This window comes from Panonychus citri, unplaced genomic scaffold (genome assembly GCF_014898815.1).
Source record: "Panonychus citri isolate SS breed McGregor unplaced genomic scaffold, ASM1489881v1 Contig00144, whole genome shotgun sequence".
In the NCBI taxonomy this organism is placed as follows: domain Eukaryota; kingdom Metazoa; phylum Arthropoda; class Arachnida; order Trombidiformes; family Tetranychidae; genus Panonychus; species Panonychus citri.
Window position 1 is genome coordinate 1,077,039 of NW_026515549.1, and position 14,878 is coordinate 1,091,916.

Below are 14,878 nucleotides of genomic sequence, written 5' to 3' on the forward strand. Positions count from 1 at the left end.
AATAAGTATCACTCTGGCCAATTTCCTTCAGAAATGATTCCCAATCACCACAAAATCTCAAAATCTCATCAATTGTCATTTACTTGCGAGTTAAAATACATGTATAAACCAAATTGATAACTTACTGTCTTGTTCAATTTGATTTAATACTGAAATAAAATTCAATATGAGAAATTGCATTGAATCTCATTCATCAGCTTGAAAATGATTATGCAACGATATATTAATATATGAATTGTGCGAAGTGACTATTTATTGATTTATTTCGTCGCTAGGCTAAAGTTTAATATAAAAGTTCCAATATTGATTTGTTCATTACTTGTATCTTTTGATGAGTTATCGACATGCTCATGTAATATGAAATAGGTGTTTCTTTCAATATGTTCATACAACGAACGCTCTGGATTTACCTTCGGTAATCTGTTCGTGATAAATACTAATTTTATCACGTCGGTAGGCAAATCGGCAGTTACGCCAACTCTTCGCCTTACTCTCATTAACTTTTTCTATTTCTGCTTCCACTGGTCACATGCTGAGTTCGTGAAAAAATCACCAAATCATCAGAACCTAAACAGATCATAACAATGGTATTGCTCGAACCATTCAATTGATTTACTTGCAATTAATTGTTGAAAATGCCTCCAAAAGAATAGATTAGAATTAAATTCATCAGATGTCTCTACAGTTGTTACGCTGATTAGATAATCAAAAAATAGTAGTAATGATTAGTTATAGTTGATAAGGGGCATATTAAATCCGCCCTTCACCCAAAAAATTTTCGCTTATTTTTCTGACTCAGCTTTTTATGCTGATTCCAAAAATGAAAACAAAAACTGATCTTATCTGATTAATTAGTCTCATTAATTAACAAAATTAGTCTCTGTACACTTACAGCATCTCTATGCAGAAATTTAACAGCTCAAAAAGTAAACAGTTGAAACGAACAACAAAATCCTTCGAACATTCATTTTTTGAAACTTTTCTTAATTACTCAGTAGTACTCAATTCAATCAATATGAAAGCTTTTCTTGTCTTGACTGCTCTTTTCTGTGTTTCATCGATCAACGCTAAACATGGTAAGTACAATTACATTTATTTATTTATAACCAGTTCGTAAACTATTGATTGTTTTCTTTTTCTTTTTCTATTTCGATCTCAAAGTACCTGGACCATTTCTGCACATTGTTTATGAGTCACTTGATTTTGTCAAGAACATTGAGAACAATCTAACCAACTGGAATAATTCCGCTACTCTTCAAGAAAATTTAGTAAATGTTGTCAAGAAGTCATTGGAACCTGATTGGAGTCCCGAAGTGATGGGTTCATTGAATGATACCGTTAACAAAATTGTCACCGATGCTCTTAGTCTCTTTAAGTTACCTGGATTCAAGTCATGGAAGACTCTTGAGGAGAATGCTGGGGAATTGGCCGAAAACCTTATTTACAAACCTCTTATGGAGATATATGAAAAACCAAAAGTTTAAATTTTTTGGTGAAATAATTTTCACATAAAAACCAAATTAAACAGAGAATATTATCATGAATCAATAAATATTTAAAATTGCAAAGAAAAACTGACAAATTAATTAATCGAATGTTCATCAACATTGAAATCTGAATCAGTCGCAGCTTCAATCACAACGGGATTAAAGCAATTATCATTCATTTGGATCATAGATAATCAATAACTGATGATCGTATATCAATTCTGATGATCTCTCAAAATAAACAAAAGTATCTTGCTGGGAAAATTGAAGAGCTAATGGCGTAATCGAATATGGAAAAGCAAAAGGATGAAAACTTTGAGGTCAACTCTTACAAATGATCTAAAAAACAAGTTTTAACAAAGAAAAAATGGAAGAAAAATCCTCAACTTCATAATTCACAATAACGTAACGAACGAGGCTCAGATTTAAAAAAACGAAAACTCCCGATTTTGTCGTTTGGCCTGATTTTCGCAAAAGCGTCGAAAGTCCTCAAACATGTGACGAAGACTGTATATAGATTTTCTCTTCAAACTGTCTCAACGTTAATGAGTAAATTCAAATGAATTACCTGAATTACACACAATCAAATCGAAACAGAATGAATTAAAAAGTTGATAGATTTTCCTATCCTGGAAAGAGATGTGATTGGTCAAAATAAACAAGAAAAATGTGCAATTTAGCTATGAAAAAGATTGGAATCTAAATTGAAACCCAATAGATGGAGTAATTCTGGTGAATATGGAGCTCTGACTTGATGATTGCAAACTGCAATAATTGCAGTGCAATTTGCAGTTCGTTTTTAATTGCCATAAAATCTGATGAAATATATTCATCATTTTTTATTTACTGAATTAAATCTCTTAATATTTACTAGTCTATTCACTGTGTCCTTGAAACTGTCATCTTAGAAAACAATAGTTAATTGTGGTGTTTTATACCAATTCAGTTTTATATTTTCAATTCATAAAGTCTCAATTATTTTGATTATTAGTCATGTATAAATTACCAATAATTAGTCTAGTTGATTAGAGCCCAATGGATAATCCCTTTAAAGTGCCTACGACTTTTTTTACTTGGACTAGTTATTCAAATCTTCCTGCGTTGTTTCAAGTTATCAAAGATGTTGAATCTTATCGTGATAAATTGCTTACGGAAAGTGAATTGAGTAAAGTCTCTTTGGATGAGCTTAGTTCAGAGGATCGAATCGTTTCCCAGAGGAAGATTGATGTTTCCAAAAGAAAGGTTGAAATTGTTGATGAGGCGCTGATTGTGTTGAATGGACCACAAAAATATATCGATGAAGCTTCGCAACTTTATCAGCTGTTGCTGCAATGTCCAAACTATCGGATGACGAAAGATTATGAAAGTCTTACATTGTCTTTCTGGGCGATACCTTACTCTAAATTTATCAATATAATCCTGTCTTTTATTGAGCGATTTCTAAAATTTTGTGCAACCCAATTGGATGAATTGGATTCTGGTTACAAATCACCTTACGATTTCTCATCAGTTATTGATGATCTATTGAAATCTTTGGATCTCAAGTCAAATTTTGATTCTCATATCCAAGTGAAATCATTACTTAAACTTGTCCAAAGTGAATTAAAATTTATCAACAAAGCAAAGAGATGAATGAAGGACAATTAATGTTAATCAAAATCTCTTGTGATAAACTTAATCTCTTGAATGATAAATTATCATCGGTTGACATGGAAATGGATAATAAACCAAAGCAAACAGCAAAGCTACGAGATATTGTTAATGGAATTCGATTAATTGTTAAGGAAACGTTTGGGTTGCTTGTTGCTCTAAAACTAACGATCAGTTCGACGAAAGTCACGAGATATTTGCAACAATCAACGACAAAGGGCTGATTCTTTCGGTGATGTTATCGATTACATGGAAGCTAGTAAAAGAACTGGATTGAAAGCAAAGTAGTAAATAGAACAGATGAAATTTGTAGACTTGCGACTCTTAGAAGATACAATATTTACATCAAACAACTAAAGAAATTGTCATCTATGAAATCACAACTAGGATCAGATTGTATAATTTTAGGAATGAAAATATCACAACGAGTTTTAATAAGGTTCGCAAATCGTCAGCAAAATGTCAAATAGCGCTTATTATTTAACTTAGACTATTACCCGGACCAACGGTTGATGTTCCCGATGGTTTATAAGAGACGATATAATTTACAAGGAGCTGAACTCGAATCCACATCAACACCTTACAGTAGTTTTGATCCATCTAATCAAGTATATTCATTATCTTAATACATTGCCCTGGAACGCTTTCCAGGACAGAAAACCGAGGAAGTATGTGATAAGTTCATTAATATGGTCGATGTCATTGAAGCTGCGACTACTTCAGATTTCAGTGTTGATGAGCTGCATTCAATATCTCTTGACTTAGCTGATCGTTTATGTTTGGCTAAGATCAAAATAGCTTATGATCGAGATGCATTAGAATATCGACTTTACCGTTACAAGCCAAAAAGCCACTTAAAACATTTCGGAACTACAAAAATAATGGTTCGTGCTCGTCTCGGCAAGAGCTACCTTATTAGAGATTATATTGAAGAAAATTTCGAGGAGATGATCAATGGATTCAATCGTAAAGTTACTAATCGTGGACAAATGATTATTATCAAGAGTGGAATGGAAATGATGAAAAGATCAATGAGCACATTGAAACTTAAGCGACCGATTACTGGTCAAGAAAACTACCTTAGCGGTTTTTTGTTTGATCAATCTCTAAATGAGTTTTGCTATGTTTTGGAAACTCTTGGTAAATTGTTGGATAATTTTCGACCTAATAGACGAACTCCTTTTAGCTTTAACGCTGATGGAAAATTCACCAAACAAATTAACGAGTTTGGACTTGGAATGAAAAAAGATTTCGAGATGGAAATTAACTCACAAATTGAGAAATTGAAAGAAAAGATCAAAGAAAACGAAGAGAATTTAGAATCGATAAAAGACGAAAAGATACAATTACGGTATTTAATATCGATAGTTAATCGAAGTAAATTGATTCCAATTAAAGAGATCGAATTGGACGAAAAAGATGAAATTGAAATATTACGAGAAATAATTGAAGAATATGAATATATTATGATTTGTTATGGACCAATCGATTAATTTATCAGTTTTTCTTTGAAATTTGAAATATTTATTCATCTGTTATATTTTTTGTTTGATTTATTTCTTACGAGAAAATTATTTCATTGAGAGATTTAAACTTTGGATCTTTAAACTAGAATTATATCTCTATAAGAGGTTTGTAAAAAAGTCCTCCGGCTAGTTCATCAAATAGATAACATGTAACTTTTCTCAAAATTTCAAATATTAATACATTATTGTATTAAAATTAAAACAAAAGTTAAAACTTATCCCCGCGTTATGTCCTTGAATTTTCCACCCAACTTCGGAGAAAACAGTCTAAACTGATCTAAATTAATCAAAATACTGACCAAGTAACTAATGCAGTAAGTAATTAACAAATGACACGTAAGAAAATTGATAAGGTTTTCTTGGGTTCTGAACCCTCGAGATTATAAATTTTACTATTAATAGATTCGCCTCGCTATTTATTATCCTGAAGATCGAGTTTACTACCTGTTGTGCTTACCCAACATGTCAATATTCATCTATGAATTGATAGATAGTTTTTACAGGTACCATAAGGCTGATTAGTGAGGTATAATTTAAAAGAATAAAAAATATGATTAGGTTGGACCACACTATCGTAGGGAACTTTATTTTAATTCTTGATTTAATTAGTTGTTCGATTTTTAATCACTATCTCAAACTATTAACCTAGTCGACAAAAGGTTGGACTCAAATTTTGATTCATTATTTCTCGAAAGTTAAATTACTTAGGATTATAAAAATATATCAATCGATAGATTAAACATTGAAATTTTGATAAGTCATGATTCCATTTTCGGAAGAGTAGGTCACTTTTGGACAATGTTTTTCATTGAGCTGCGAAAACATTGCCTATTTTTTATTATTTTGAAAAGTTTCAGCCCAAATTAAAAAATACGAAAAATTTTTTTAATCTATGCATGAGCTCAACCAGAAAATGAACAGAAAAAATATAAAAAATTTTAGGCAGAAACGCCTGTTGTCCTTTGATTTAAAATCAAACATCTAAATTTTCTAGAGCTCTCGATCTGTTCCTGTTGTTATCAATTTGTTGATCATTCATTTTATCGTTTATATTAATGTGTAAATGACGAACTTTAAAAATAATCCTTTTAAATTGGTGTAAGTCAATGAAAGCTTGATGAGAATCAATATATTTTGATATCAACTAATCATTCATTGATTATGTCGAAACTATTCACTGACTACCTGCTCGAACAAAATAATCAACAGGAGACTTCTCTTTGGCGATTAAATTAAATCCAGGAAATCTTTTCATTAGAAACAGAAACAAGAGATCAATCATTTGCGGACTTGCACAGTAGTCGAGAATCGATATTACTTATACTGTAGTACATATCATAGAGAAAGGATTAGTTCCAATTTAGTAATATTAAATCAGTTTAATCGTGGAGTAATCAAAGACATGGAAGGTTCTAATGGTCCGAGTGAAATTAATAATTCAATTATTCTTGCTGGTTTTATATTTCCATCGAGATGGATATTCTCATCTTTACCTAAATGGTTCCTAATCGTGGCTATCGGTATCATTGGCGATCCAATCACTTTTCTATCAGCTGATTGGTACGAGTTTTACATCGAATCGAATGGACTATTTTCGTTCATGTTGGCACGTAGATCAATTATGCTTCTAATAATGATTTCACGTCTATTTGTTGTGTTCTCTTTAGACTGGTCAAGCTTTCGTGATTACTTTCTATCTTAGTAATCTTAGTCTCGATACAAATTCTGTTCTGATCATAAAGCGAAAACGTCGAATTAAATACATTTATCTAATAACGATACTTTCTTTCCATATTCTCTATATTTTCTCCAAAACATTTTGATAGTAAACTTTTAAGTTTGCCATCGATTGTAAAATTTTCTCTTCATGTTTGCTTCGATATTGGAAATTCATTCTTTTTAAACATAGTCATTGATTCTTGTATTTGTTTAGAAGCTATTTTTGACTCGATAAATAAGAATATTAAAAACTTCTCCTGTCATGAAACCCCGGCAATCATGTTAGAAAAATTGAGAAAGATTCGATTAGGTTATAGTTACGCCGTATTAGCTTCACAATCAATCGAAAGTTTCGATATTTCATAACCATATTATATATTCACGCTGGAGTATTTGGAATTGTAAATGTCGTTGATACTTTTGGTCATCTAAAGAACTTCAATTTCATTTGGATTCTTTTTATGGTTGCTGATTTCATATTAATCGCCTACCTCACAGCTCGACTGGTTTCGATCAATCAAATTGCGATTTATGGATTAGAAGACTTATACAATATCTCTTTCACCAAAGTCACAACAATTACAACACGAGGTAAATTTCACTTATGATCAGATTGATTCTATTACTGATAATCTCTTTTCTATTTACACAATTAGCATGACATCTTCATAAATCGAATCCTTTGGAAAAATGTTGGATTTACCTTTGGAAATTTATTTGTGATTAATACCAATTTCATCACTTCAATGTTCACATTGACACTTACAATAAGCATTACTCTGGCCAATTTCCTTCACAAATGATTTCCCGTCGCAATAAAATCTCAAAATCTCATCAATTGTCATTTACTTGCGAGTTAAAATACATGTATTAATATAAGCCAAATTGATAACTTACTGTCTTGTTCAATTTGATTTAATACTGAAATAAAATTCAATAAGAGAAATTCCATTGAATCTCATTCATCAGCTTGAAAATGATCGCGAAGTGGCTATTTATTGATTTATTTCGTCACTAGGCTAAAGTTTAATATACTTATATAAGTTCCAATATTGATTTGTTCATTACTTTTATCTTTTGATGAGTTATCAACATGCTTATGTAATATGAAATAGATGTTTCTTTTAATATGTTCATACAACGAACGCTCTGGATTTACCTTCGGTAATCTGTTCGTGATAAATACTAATTTTATCACGTCGGTAGGCAAATCGGCAGTTACGCCAACTCTTCGCCTTACTCTCATTAACTTTTTCTATTTCTGCTTCCACTGGTCACATGCTGAGTTCATGAAAAAATCACCAAATCATCAGAACCTAAACAGATCATAACAATGGTATTGCTCGAACCATTCAATTGATTTACTTGCAACTAATTGTTGAAAATGCCTCCAAAAGAATAGATTAGAATTAAATTCATCAGATGTCTCTACAGTTGTAACGTTGATTAGATAATCAAAAAATAGTAGTAATGATTAGTTATAGTTGATAAGGGGCATATTAAATCCGCCCTTCACCCAAAAAATTTTCGCTTATTTTTCTGACTCAGCTTTTTATGCTGATTCCAAAAATGAAAACAAAAACTGATCTCATCTGATTAATTAGTCTCATTAATTAACAAAATTAGTCTCTGTACACTTACAGCATCTCTATGCAGAAATTCAACAACTCAAAAAGTAAAAATTGAAGAAATTTTTGTATTCAGTAAATCATGTTTACTCAGTAAATTTGATTGTCTTATTTGTGCGATTGGCCGATTCCCTATTCTTTTTGATATCCTCTTTTGCTAATTATTATCAAGCAAATGATTTGATTATCGGTTTAATTATCAGCAAATCCATTATTGTCGTTTGAAAGTTTCAACAATTAAAGTAATTATTCGCACAACGTTTTCCTAATTATTGTACATTCGAAATTAATTTGTACTCTGAAATCTTCTAATTATTAATGATGAAATTTTGAAAAAGAATGTCTAAAATGGTTTCAAAATGATCACAGGGCAATTTTCTTTATATAAAATTAGGCATTAAGGTCTAACTAATTCCATGGCCTTTGCCCTTTTGGTCTTCGACGTTGCTTAAACGAAAGGCGTTGTTTTACCTGGTAATGATAATGATATCAAATTGTTACAAATCTTATCACAATTTAACCGGTAATTTATTGATAAACAATTAAAACAATTATCTACTTACTACCTATTCATTACAATTCAACTACGTTAACAAGTTGCTGCATAAAAAAGTGTCACCATCACCAAGTATCAGCTTGAAAATGTTACCTTTATTGTTATGTCTTTTTTTGATGATTATTTCTGGTAATTCAGGTAAGCTTATATTAAACTTAGCTAATTGTTAGCAGTTGATTAATATTTCAATCAAATTATTTTACCAGCGTCAATTACTTCATTGATGGACTTACCGTTGAATCTACCAAGGGGTAATTACATTATTCATGCAACGTTAAAAGACTTGGTAAATATTAATCAATGTTTTAATCTGCAAATTGAAACTATTACTAAATTAGCTGATTGTTACTATTAACAGGGCAATGGAGATAGATACTTTATGCAAGAGTTTATTTCATCGACATCAACAATTAACGGAATGATTGTAGTTGATTCACCTAAAAATACATTCAATGTTTATTACAATATGAAGGACGGAAACGGGAAGGACAGTTATGAGCGTCAAGTGATTATGGGTAAAGTTTCCAAACTAATTAGATTAATTATCACTTTTTATTAAATTGCGAGTAACTGTTGACTTTTTTCTGATAAGGTATCGATTGTACATTATACAAATTGTCGAGCTCTCAACTCTTACCTGGGATCAATAAGCGACTGACGAGTTTGTTAGTAGCCATGGGACCATCGATACTTTATCGTCTCGGACATAATTCACTAATTTGGGTAACGTTTAATATTAAGTTAGTCACAAAAATTACTATCTAACTGGTTCGATTTTCAATCTAATCAACAAATCAGGAAAAGAGTGCGGATAAAAATGTGAGAGGCACAATGATGAAAAGTTTCAAAACCAATATCAACTATAAATTGAATATCACTTATTATTACAAATGTAAGTTAATTATCACTTCTTGATATTTGATTATTATCTTTGATTAAATTTCAATTTTTCCTGACATTTTCCATATCAAATCAGCTAACTTGGATAAAGAATCAGGTCTACAAGCACCGAGTCGAATTGCTTTCAGTGGGAGTAACCCATCTGAAGCATATTCAACGAAAGAAAATCTAATTTTGGATATTTACTTACAAGAGATGGACGCGACTAAAGATTTATCGAAAATTGTCAACGTAAGATAATTCATCAAAAGCTCTTCAGTAGTGAACTTATCAATCGCCTTTTTTTCACAGCCACTTCCAGGACTCGGTTGTTCAGCTTATTATGAAGATACTTTACCTCTTCCGATGTTGGATTTCTATTATGTCCATTTCATACTTTCGGAAACAATTACTGGTCCAACAACTACTAAAAGTATCAGCGAGGTAAGAGATCGGATTAAGTCATCGCCGATCCGATAATAATGTTAAACTCTCTTTTATATTAATAGATACATGCTGATGGTAAGCTCAAATTGATGCGTTTGAAAACATCACTTCTTGGCATTGAAACGGAAGCTCTTTATGACTATTCACTTGGAATAGTTAATATATTTCAAGATGGCGGATCTTGTAACATCATGTTAGCTGAAAAAACATCACCTGGTATTGATCAATCCACTGGTCAATTTAGTTTGATAACATTGTTTATGTTGGAAGGACATTACAAGTATTTAGGTGAAATGTACCTTGTAAGTTAAACATGCAAGTTAATCTTTGACGATTAGTTTATAATCAAAACTCCTTTTTGTTTCTTTTCTCAGGAATATCGACCTGGATTCGTGGTGAAAGCATGGGAATCAATCCAGTATGATACTATTACTAATAACGACAAATACGATAAGGTTGTGGTTACTCAATATTTCACTGAAACTGTAAGTTTAAATCTTCTGCATTAATGATTAAGATAAGCGAAATTTCGTAACAACTTGAGCTAAAACTACGAGGATTCTATGCAATAACTTGATATCAAAAAATTAAGTCTAAATTCCCATGAGGTGTGAATATAATGATCTGAGGATCCATTCATGAGAAATTCTGCCAATATGAAATAGTTAAATTTCCCTATCGTGAAGCGGTCAATTTTAAAAGAGATCGAGAGAAAATAAAGAAAAGAAAGAAGTGAATTTATGACAGAATTGGTTTAACTGAATCCCCGATTATTAAGAAAAAGTTTTATAACAAATGATTCTGATCAAAGTATCTTAGCATTTAAATATTCAGGTCTCTCAAATAAACAAACTTTTGTCAGAAAACTGTTAAATAGGATCTAAATTTTTCAATATTTGATAGATTTTGGGGTAAAGGTCATGCTACAGAAAATTTATATTATTACAAAGTGTTTCCTCTTTTTTGTTTTGAATTGATTAGTCAATTCAAAGTTTCGCTGTATTTTGAAAAGCTTTTATTAATTATTATTTTCTAAATCATTTAGACCGATAATAGAGCTTTTAGTGGATACACGCTTGTTGCAACGATAATTAACTGTTACAAATTAGATGCCAAGGTAATGTGATGCAAAGTTCTTGATTGATTCGTGAAAGATTAATCCTTTAAATGCTTATTATTAGAAAGAAAAGTATCAACTTGTTGAAGTTATTCAGAGAGATTACTTGGATTTCCGCGTTACAGATTCTGAATCCGAATTTCATGATAAGTTTTCATTAGCTGGATGTAAATATTTCTCTGGTGAAAAGACGCTTACCTTTCAACTAGGATGTCAAAGTAAGAAAATTTGTTCATTGAAATTCGCAGTCAAATATCAAAGCGCTTTCATAATTTTGTCAAACTTTTAGCACCGAATTGTATGAAGCTCGCTGAAGATAATGTGTACACGTTGACAGACCACTTCAGAGATTCACTGCTCTACGGATATGACCTTAGTCCATTAAGACTACTTGAAGTGGATGTTACTTTCAGTACTTCGACGATTGATATCAGAATCGATTTTCTTGAAGCACCAAATCTACTAGGTGAATACATTATAACTCAACTGCCTTTTTCAACCCTCGTTTTCCAATGACCAAAAATTCATTCTCTTTCATATCAGATGTATTTTCACCCAGAACATATTTTGTTAGCGATGATACTTTGAAGTCACTGTCACGTACTGCCAAAACTGCAGGAGAAATTGACTGTCTAAGCAGATTATCAACTGATTATTCTGATTTCGAGTGAGCTTAACAATAATTATAACAACTTTTATTAGATTGAATTAATTTTCTTATTTTTTTATTTTCTTGCAAAAAGTATCGTTCTCTTCTGTCCAACGAATAATATTTGTGGTACCATGAAAGGAATCGAAAATGTCAAAGAAGATGCTGACAAAGGTCAAGTCTGTCAAGTGTTCCAAATACCATTGCACAATTTAAATCGAATGATCCGGGAAATCTCAAACAAAGATCTTCAATCCCGTTTACTTCGAGACACAGCGTACAAAAAAATCTCTTTGACTGATAAATCTTGGAGTAGGTCTTATATCGAACTTTTTGTCTTAATTTCTAACCATTTTATCCTTTTTCTTCAGCTTCAATCAATTACAAAGTAATTGATATTTTGGATGAAACTCGAGACAAAACTGACCATTCAAACGATCTGTTTTACCTTTCTCATTCTGGAGAGAAATTAAAAGCTGAAGATCCAAATGTTGTTGTTGTGGCAAATGTGAAGACATTTGCCGACTGTTATCGAAATTGTAAAAACTCAGATGAATTAGAATGTCGAACTTTCTCTTATTGTTCTGGAGAGAAGACAAGTGAATGTGCAGTGACGAATATGACCTCCGAAAAAGCTCCAATTGATCTGACCAAGAGTGACTCAAACTGCGCAGTTTATACCAAAAACAATTTACTCGATTACTCAGTGATCAGAAATCGTCAATTCAAATCACCATCTTCGATCCCACTAGAATTGTTTGTCGATCAATGTGCAGCAGAATGTAGTTCAGATGAAAACTGTGTCTCATTCCAAAGTTGTGGCTCAACTTGTACCATGGGTGGATTTTATACAGATTCGAGTACCGAATATGATTCTGAATGCGAAATTTACATTCGTAAGTCTAATTAGTGAAAGTGTTAGAAAAAATGAACAATTATTATATGACTATTGTTTCCTTATTTCTTTAGCCAAAGTTTCGAATATGTATCAGGCCACAGGAAGAAAACTTGTATCGGAAACTTTTCACGTCGAATTCAATTTAAATTATGATCAATGTGCCGCTTTATGTTACAGTTGGACTGATGATTCGGACTCTTGTCAATCGTTCAACTTCTGTCCATCAGGTCGATCGACAAGTACTTGTTCATTGTCGAAATACTCAGTCAAAGATTCAAAGACTGCAACCACAGATGCAACGAGTTGTTACAATTACGAACTAGTTAAAAGCTCGAATACGAAAAAACAATCAACTTCCATGGTAAAAAAAGGTACCAGCGGATCAGCAGCATTTGGAATAATTTTGATCTTCATAGCCACTGGTTTCTTATTCGGCATTGGACTTCCAATTGCGTATTTGAAGATAAAAAATCGAAGTACTCAAAGTTCAAGTAATGGCCAAAGTTTCACTTGGACTCGACAAGTAGACGATGAACAGCCAGAAGCTAATTGAATCTCCATCCAAAAAGGCAATTGGTAGTTTCAACTTGATCTAAATCAATAATTAATGTAACTCTTAAAATTACAATTGAAAAAATTAAGTAAATTAAATATTATTTTTACCATAAATATTCATTGATAATCGCTGAATAAACTCCATTGCTATTGATAACTTTTCTGGCATTCATCTAACCAATTAATAATCAATGCATTTGAATTATTTCCCTTGGAAGATATTAATAATAAGCCAAATGCTTGTACATACATATTCAATGAACAATGAAGTTGCAAAAGTCTTACCTGATCCCTGGCCGATTAGTTTGAACGCCAAGGTCAACATTGTTTATTATCGTATGAGAAATGAACTTTTATAAGCAATGATACGAAAAACTTCAACTTAAATCATTTTCTTACTTTTCTTTTACTTTACTACCAGAATATTTCATAGAATCTTCGTAGTTTTAACTGCAACTTTTGTTTCGCTTGAAAATTTTGCTTGATCTTTAATGTAATAGATTCTTATTCCCCGAGAAAATTTTTAATAGGTAATAATGTAAAATATTTGTAAATTCATTAGTAGGATTGACATTTGTTTAGTATAAGAACCAATTTGGGGATAAATTAACCTTTTTACCTTCAATGGTCTTTTTAATCTTTAATATGCAAATCTTCGTCTTCACGACGAGCGATTTGTACACACTATTATGGTTAGAGTGATGATTTAACTGTTGTGGTGATTAATCTGGAAAAATTTATTAATTAAACAACTTATTTATTTTAACTAAAATAAGATGATAACTAAATTAAAGAATTTATGACTTTAACAGTTTTGGTTGACCTTCACTGGACTACCAAAGTGAATTGGTTAATCTATTGATCAATTTCTAATTAACTAATAATATTTTATTCCCAGTATTTATGATACTATTGCTTTTTTGTCTTCAGGTAAATCTCAATTGAGTGTTTGTTTTCACTTCTTCTTTTATCATAATCATCTTACGTCAATGGTTGAGGTCAATCTTCAGTTATATAATATTGTATTTCGTCGTCTTAAATTTGAGCATCCTGCAAGTAAAGGTAGAATCCATGTTTGAGAAGTTTATGAGGAGGTTATCGTTAGGTAATTTCATCAGCTCCTTTTTCAACCAGTTGAAAACATTATCTTTAAGTTCATGACTGTTTGAGTTATTTACCTCATTTTTTGTGTGGTGATAGGGTTGATAATATTCGAGTCTAGGATAACAATTTAAGAAGAGTAAAGTAATAATGTGAAGATAAACATTTGATGTGTTTGATTCCACGTAAAGATTAGGATAATTAGCGTGATCAGTTTGTCTATCAATTTGGTACCTCTTCAGCAATTGGTATTTCATTTTGAGAATCATTCAATTAAATCGGACAAAGTTTCTTCTTGTTCATTCTCTTCGTTAAATTTGCATTGATTTTGATTCGTTTGATCAAAGTTTTCAATAAATTCAATCTTTTTATCTCGTTTTGAATCTTGGCACTTGACTCGTGAGATTAATTAGTTTGATATTGATATAAATTGTTTAGATGCGCAATCAATTATAAGATTGGCCTTAGTCATTAGATCTTGACTGATTAAGGCATCAATTGATGTATGGCAAATATTCAGTAACTTGGACGATTGTTGATATCATTGCTTTGATTCGTCGTCACAAATTTAATTCTAACTTTGACTTGTCAAGTATTTTAACTGAGCTGTAATAACAGCTAACAGGAAGGGTTCAAAATACGGTTGCAAATTTAAACTCAGTCGAT

General features: G+C 31.4%; 2 protein-coding genes and 1 pseudogene across 2 annotated transcripts; all 3 read left to right on the forward strand.

The window, feature by feature from the left end:
- The first annotated feature begins 805 nt into the window (after positions 1–805).
- On the forward strand, positions 806–1,535 carry LOC128396409 (uncharacterized). Its single transcript, XM_053356986.1, has 2 exons — positions 806–1,076; positions 1,162–1,535. The coding sequence occupies exons 1-2, from the start codon at positions 902–904 to the stop codon at positions 1,482–1,484; spliced, it is 498 nt and encodes a 165-aa protein (XP_053212961.1). The 5' UTR covers positions 806–901; the 3' UTR covers positions 1,485–1,535.
- Positions 1,536–2,492: 957 nt separating this feature from the next.
- LOC128396564 (uncharacterized) lies at positions 2,493–4,871 on the forward strand (annotated as a pseudogene).
- Positions 4,872–8,589: 3,718 nt separating this feature from the next.
- Positions 8,590–13,268, forward strand: LOC128396421 (uncharacterized). The gene is given in 16 exon segments (XM_053356998.1): positions 8,590–8,704; positions 8,773–8,852; positions 8,925–9,081; positions 9,159–9,289; positions 9,365–9,458; positions 9,543–9,697; positions 9,758–9,889; positions 9,955–10,194; positions 10,267–10,377; positions 10,938–11,009; positions 11,074–11,227; positions 11,299–11,475; positions 11,553–11,676; positions 11,753–12,013; positions 12,016–12,554; positions 12,628–13,268. Coding segments are annotated over 16 exon segments (2,961 nt in total). The 5' UTR covers positions 8,590–8,652; the 3' UTR covers positions 13,110–13,268.
- The last annotated feature ends 1,610 nt before the right edge of the window (positions 13,269–14,878 follow it).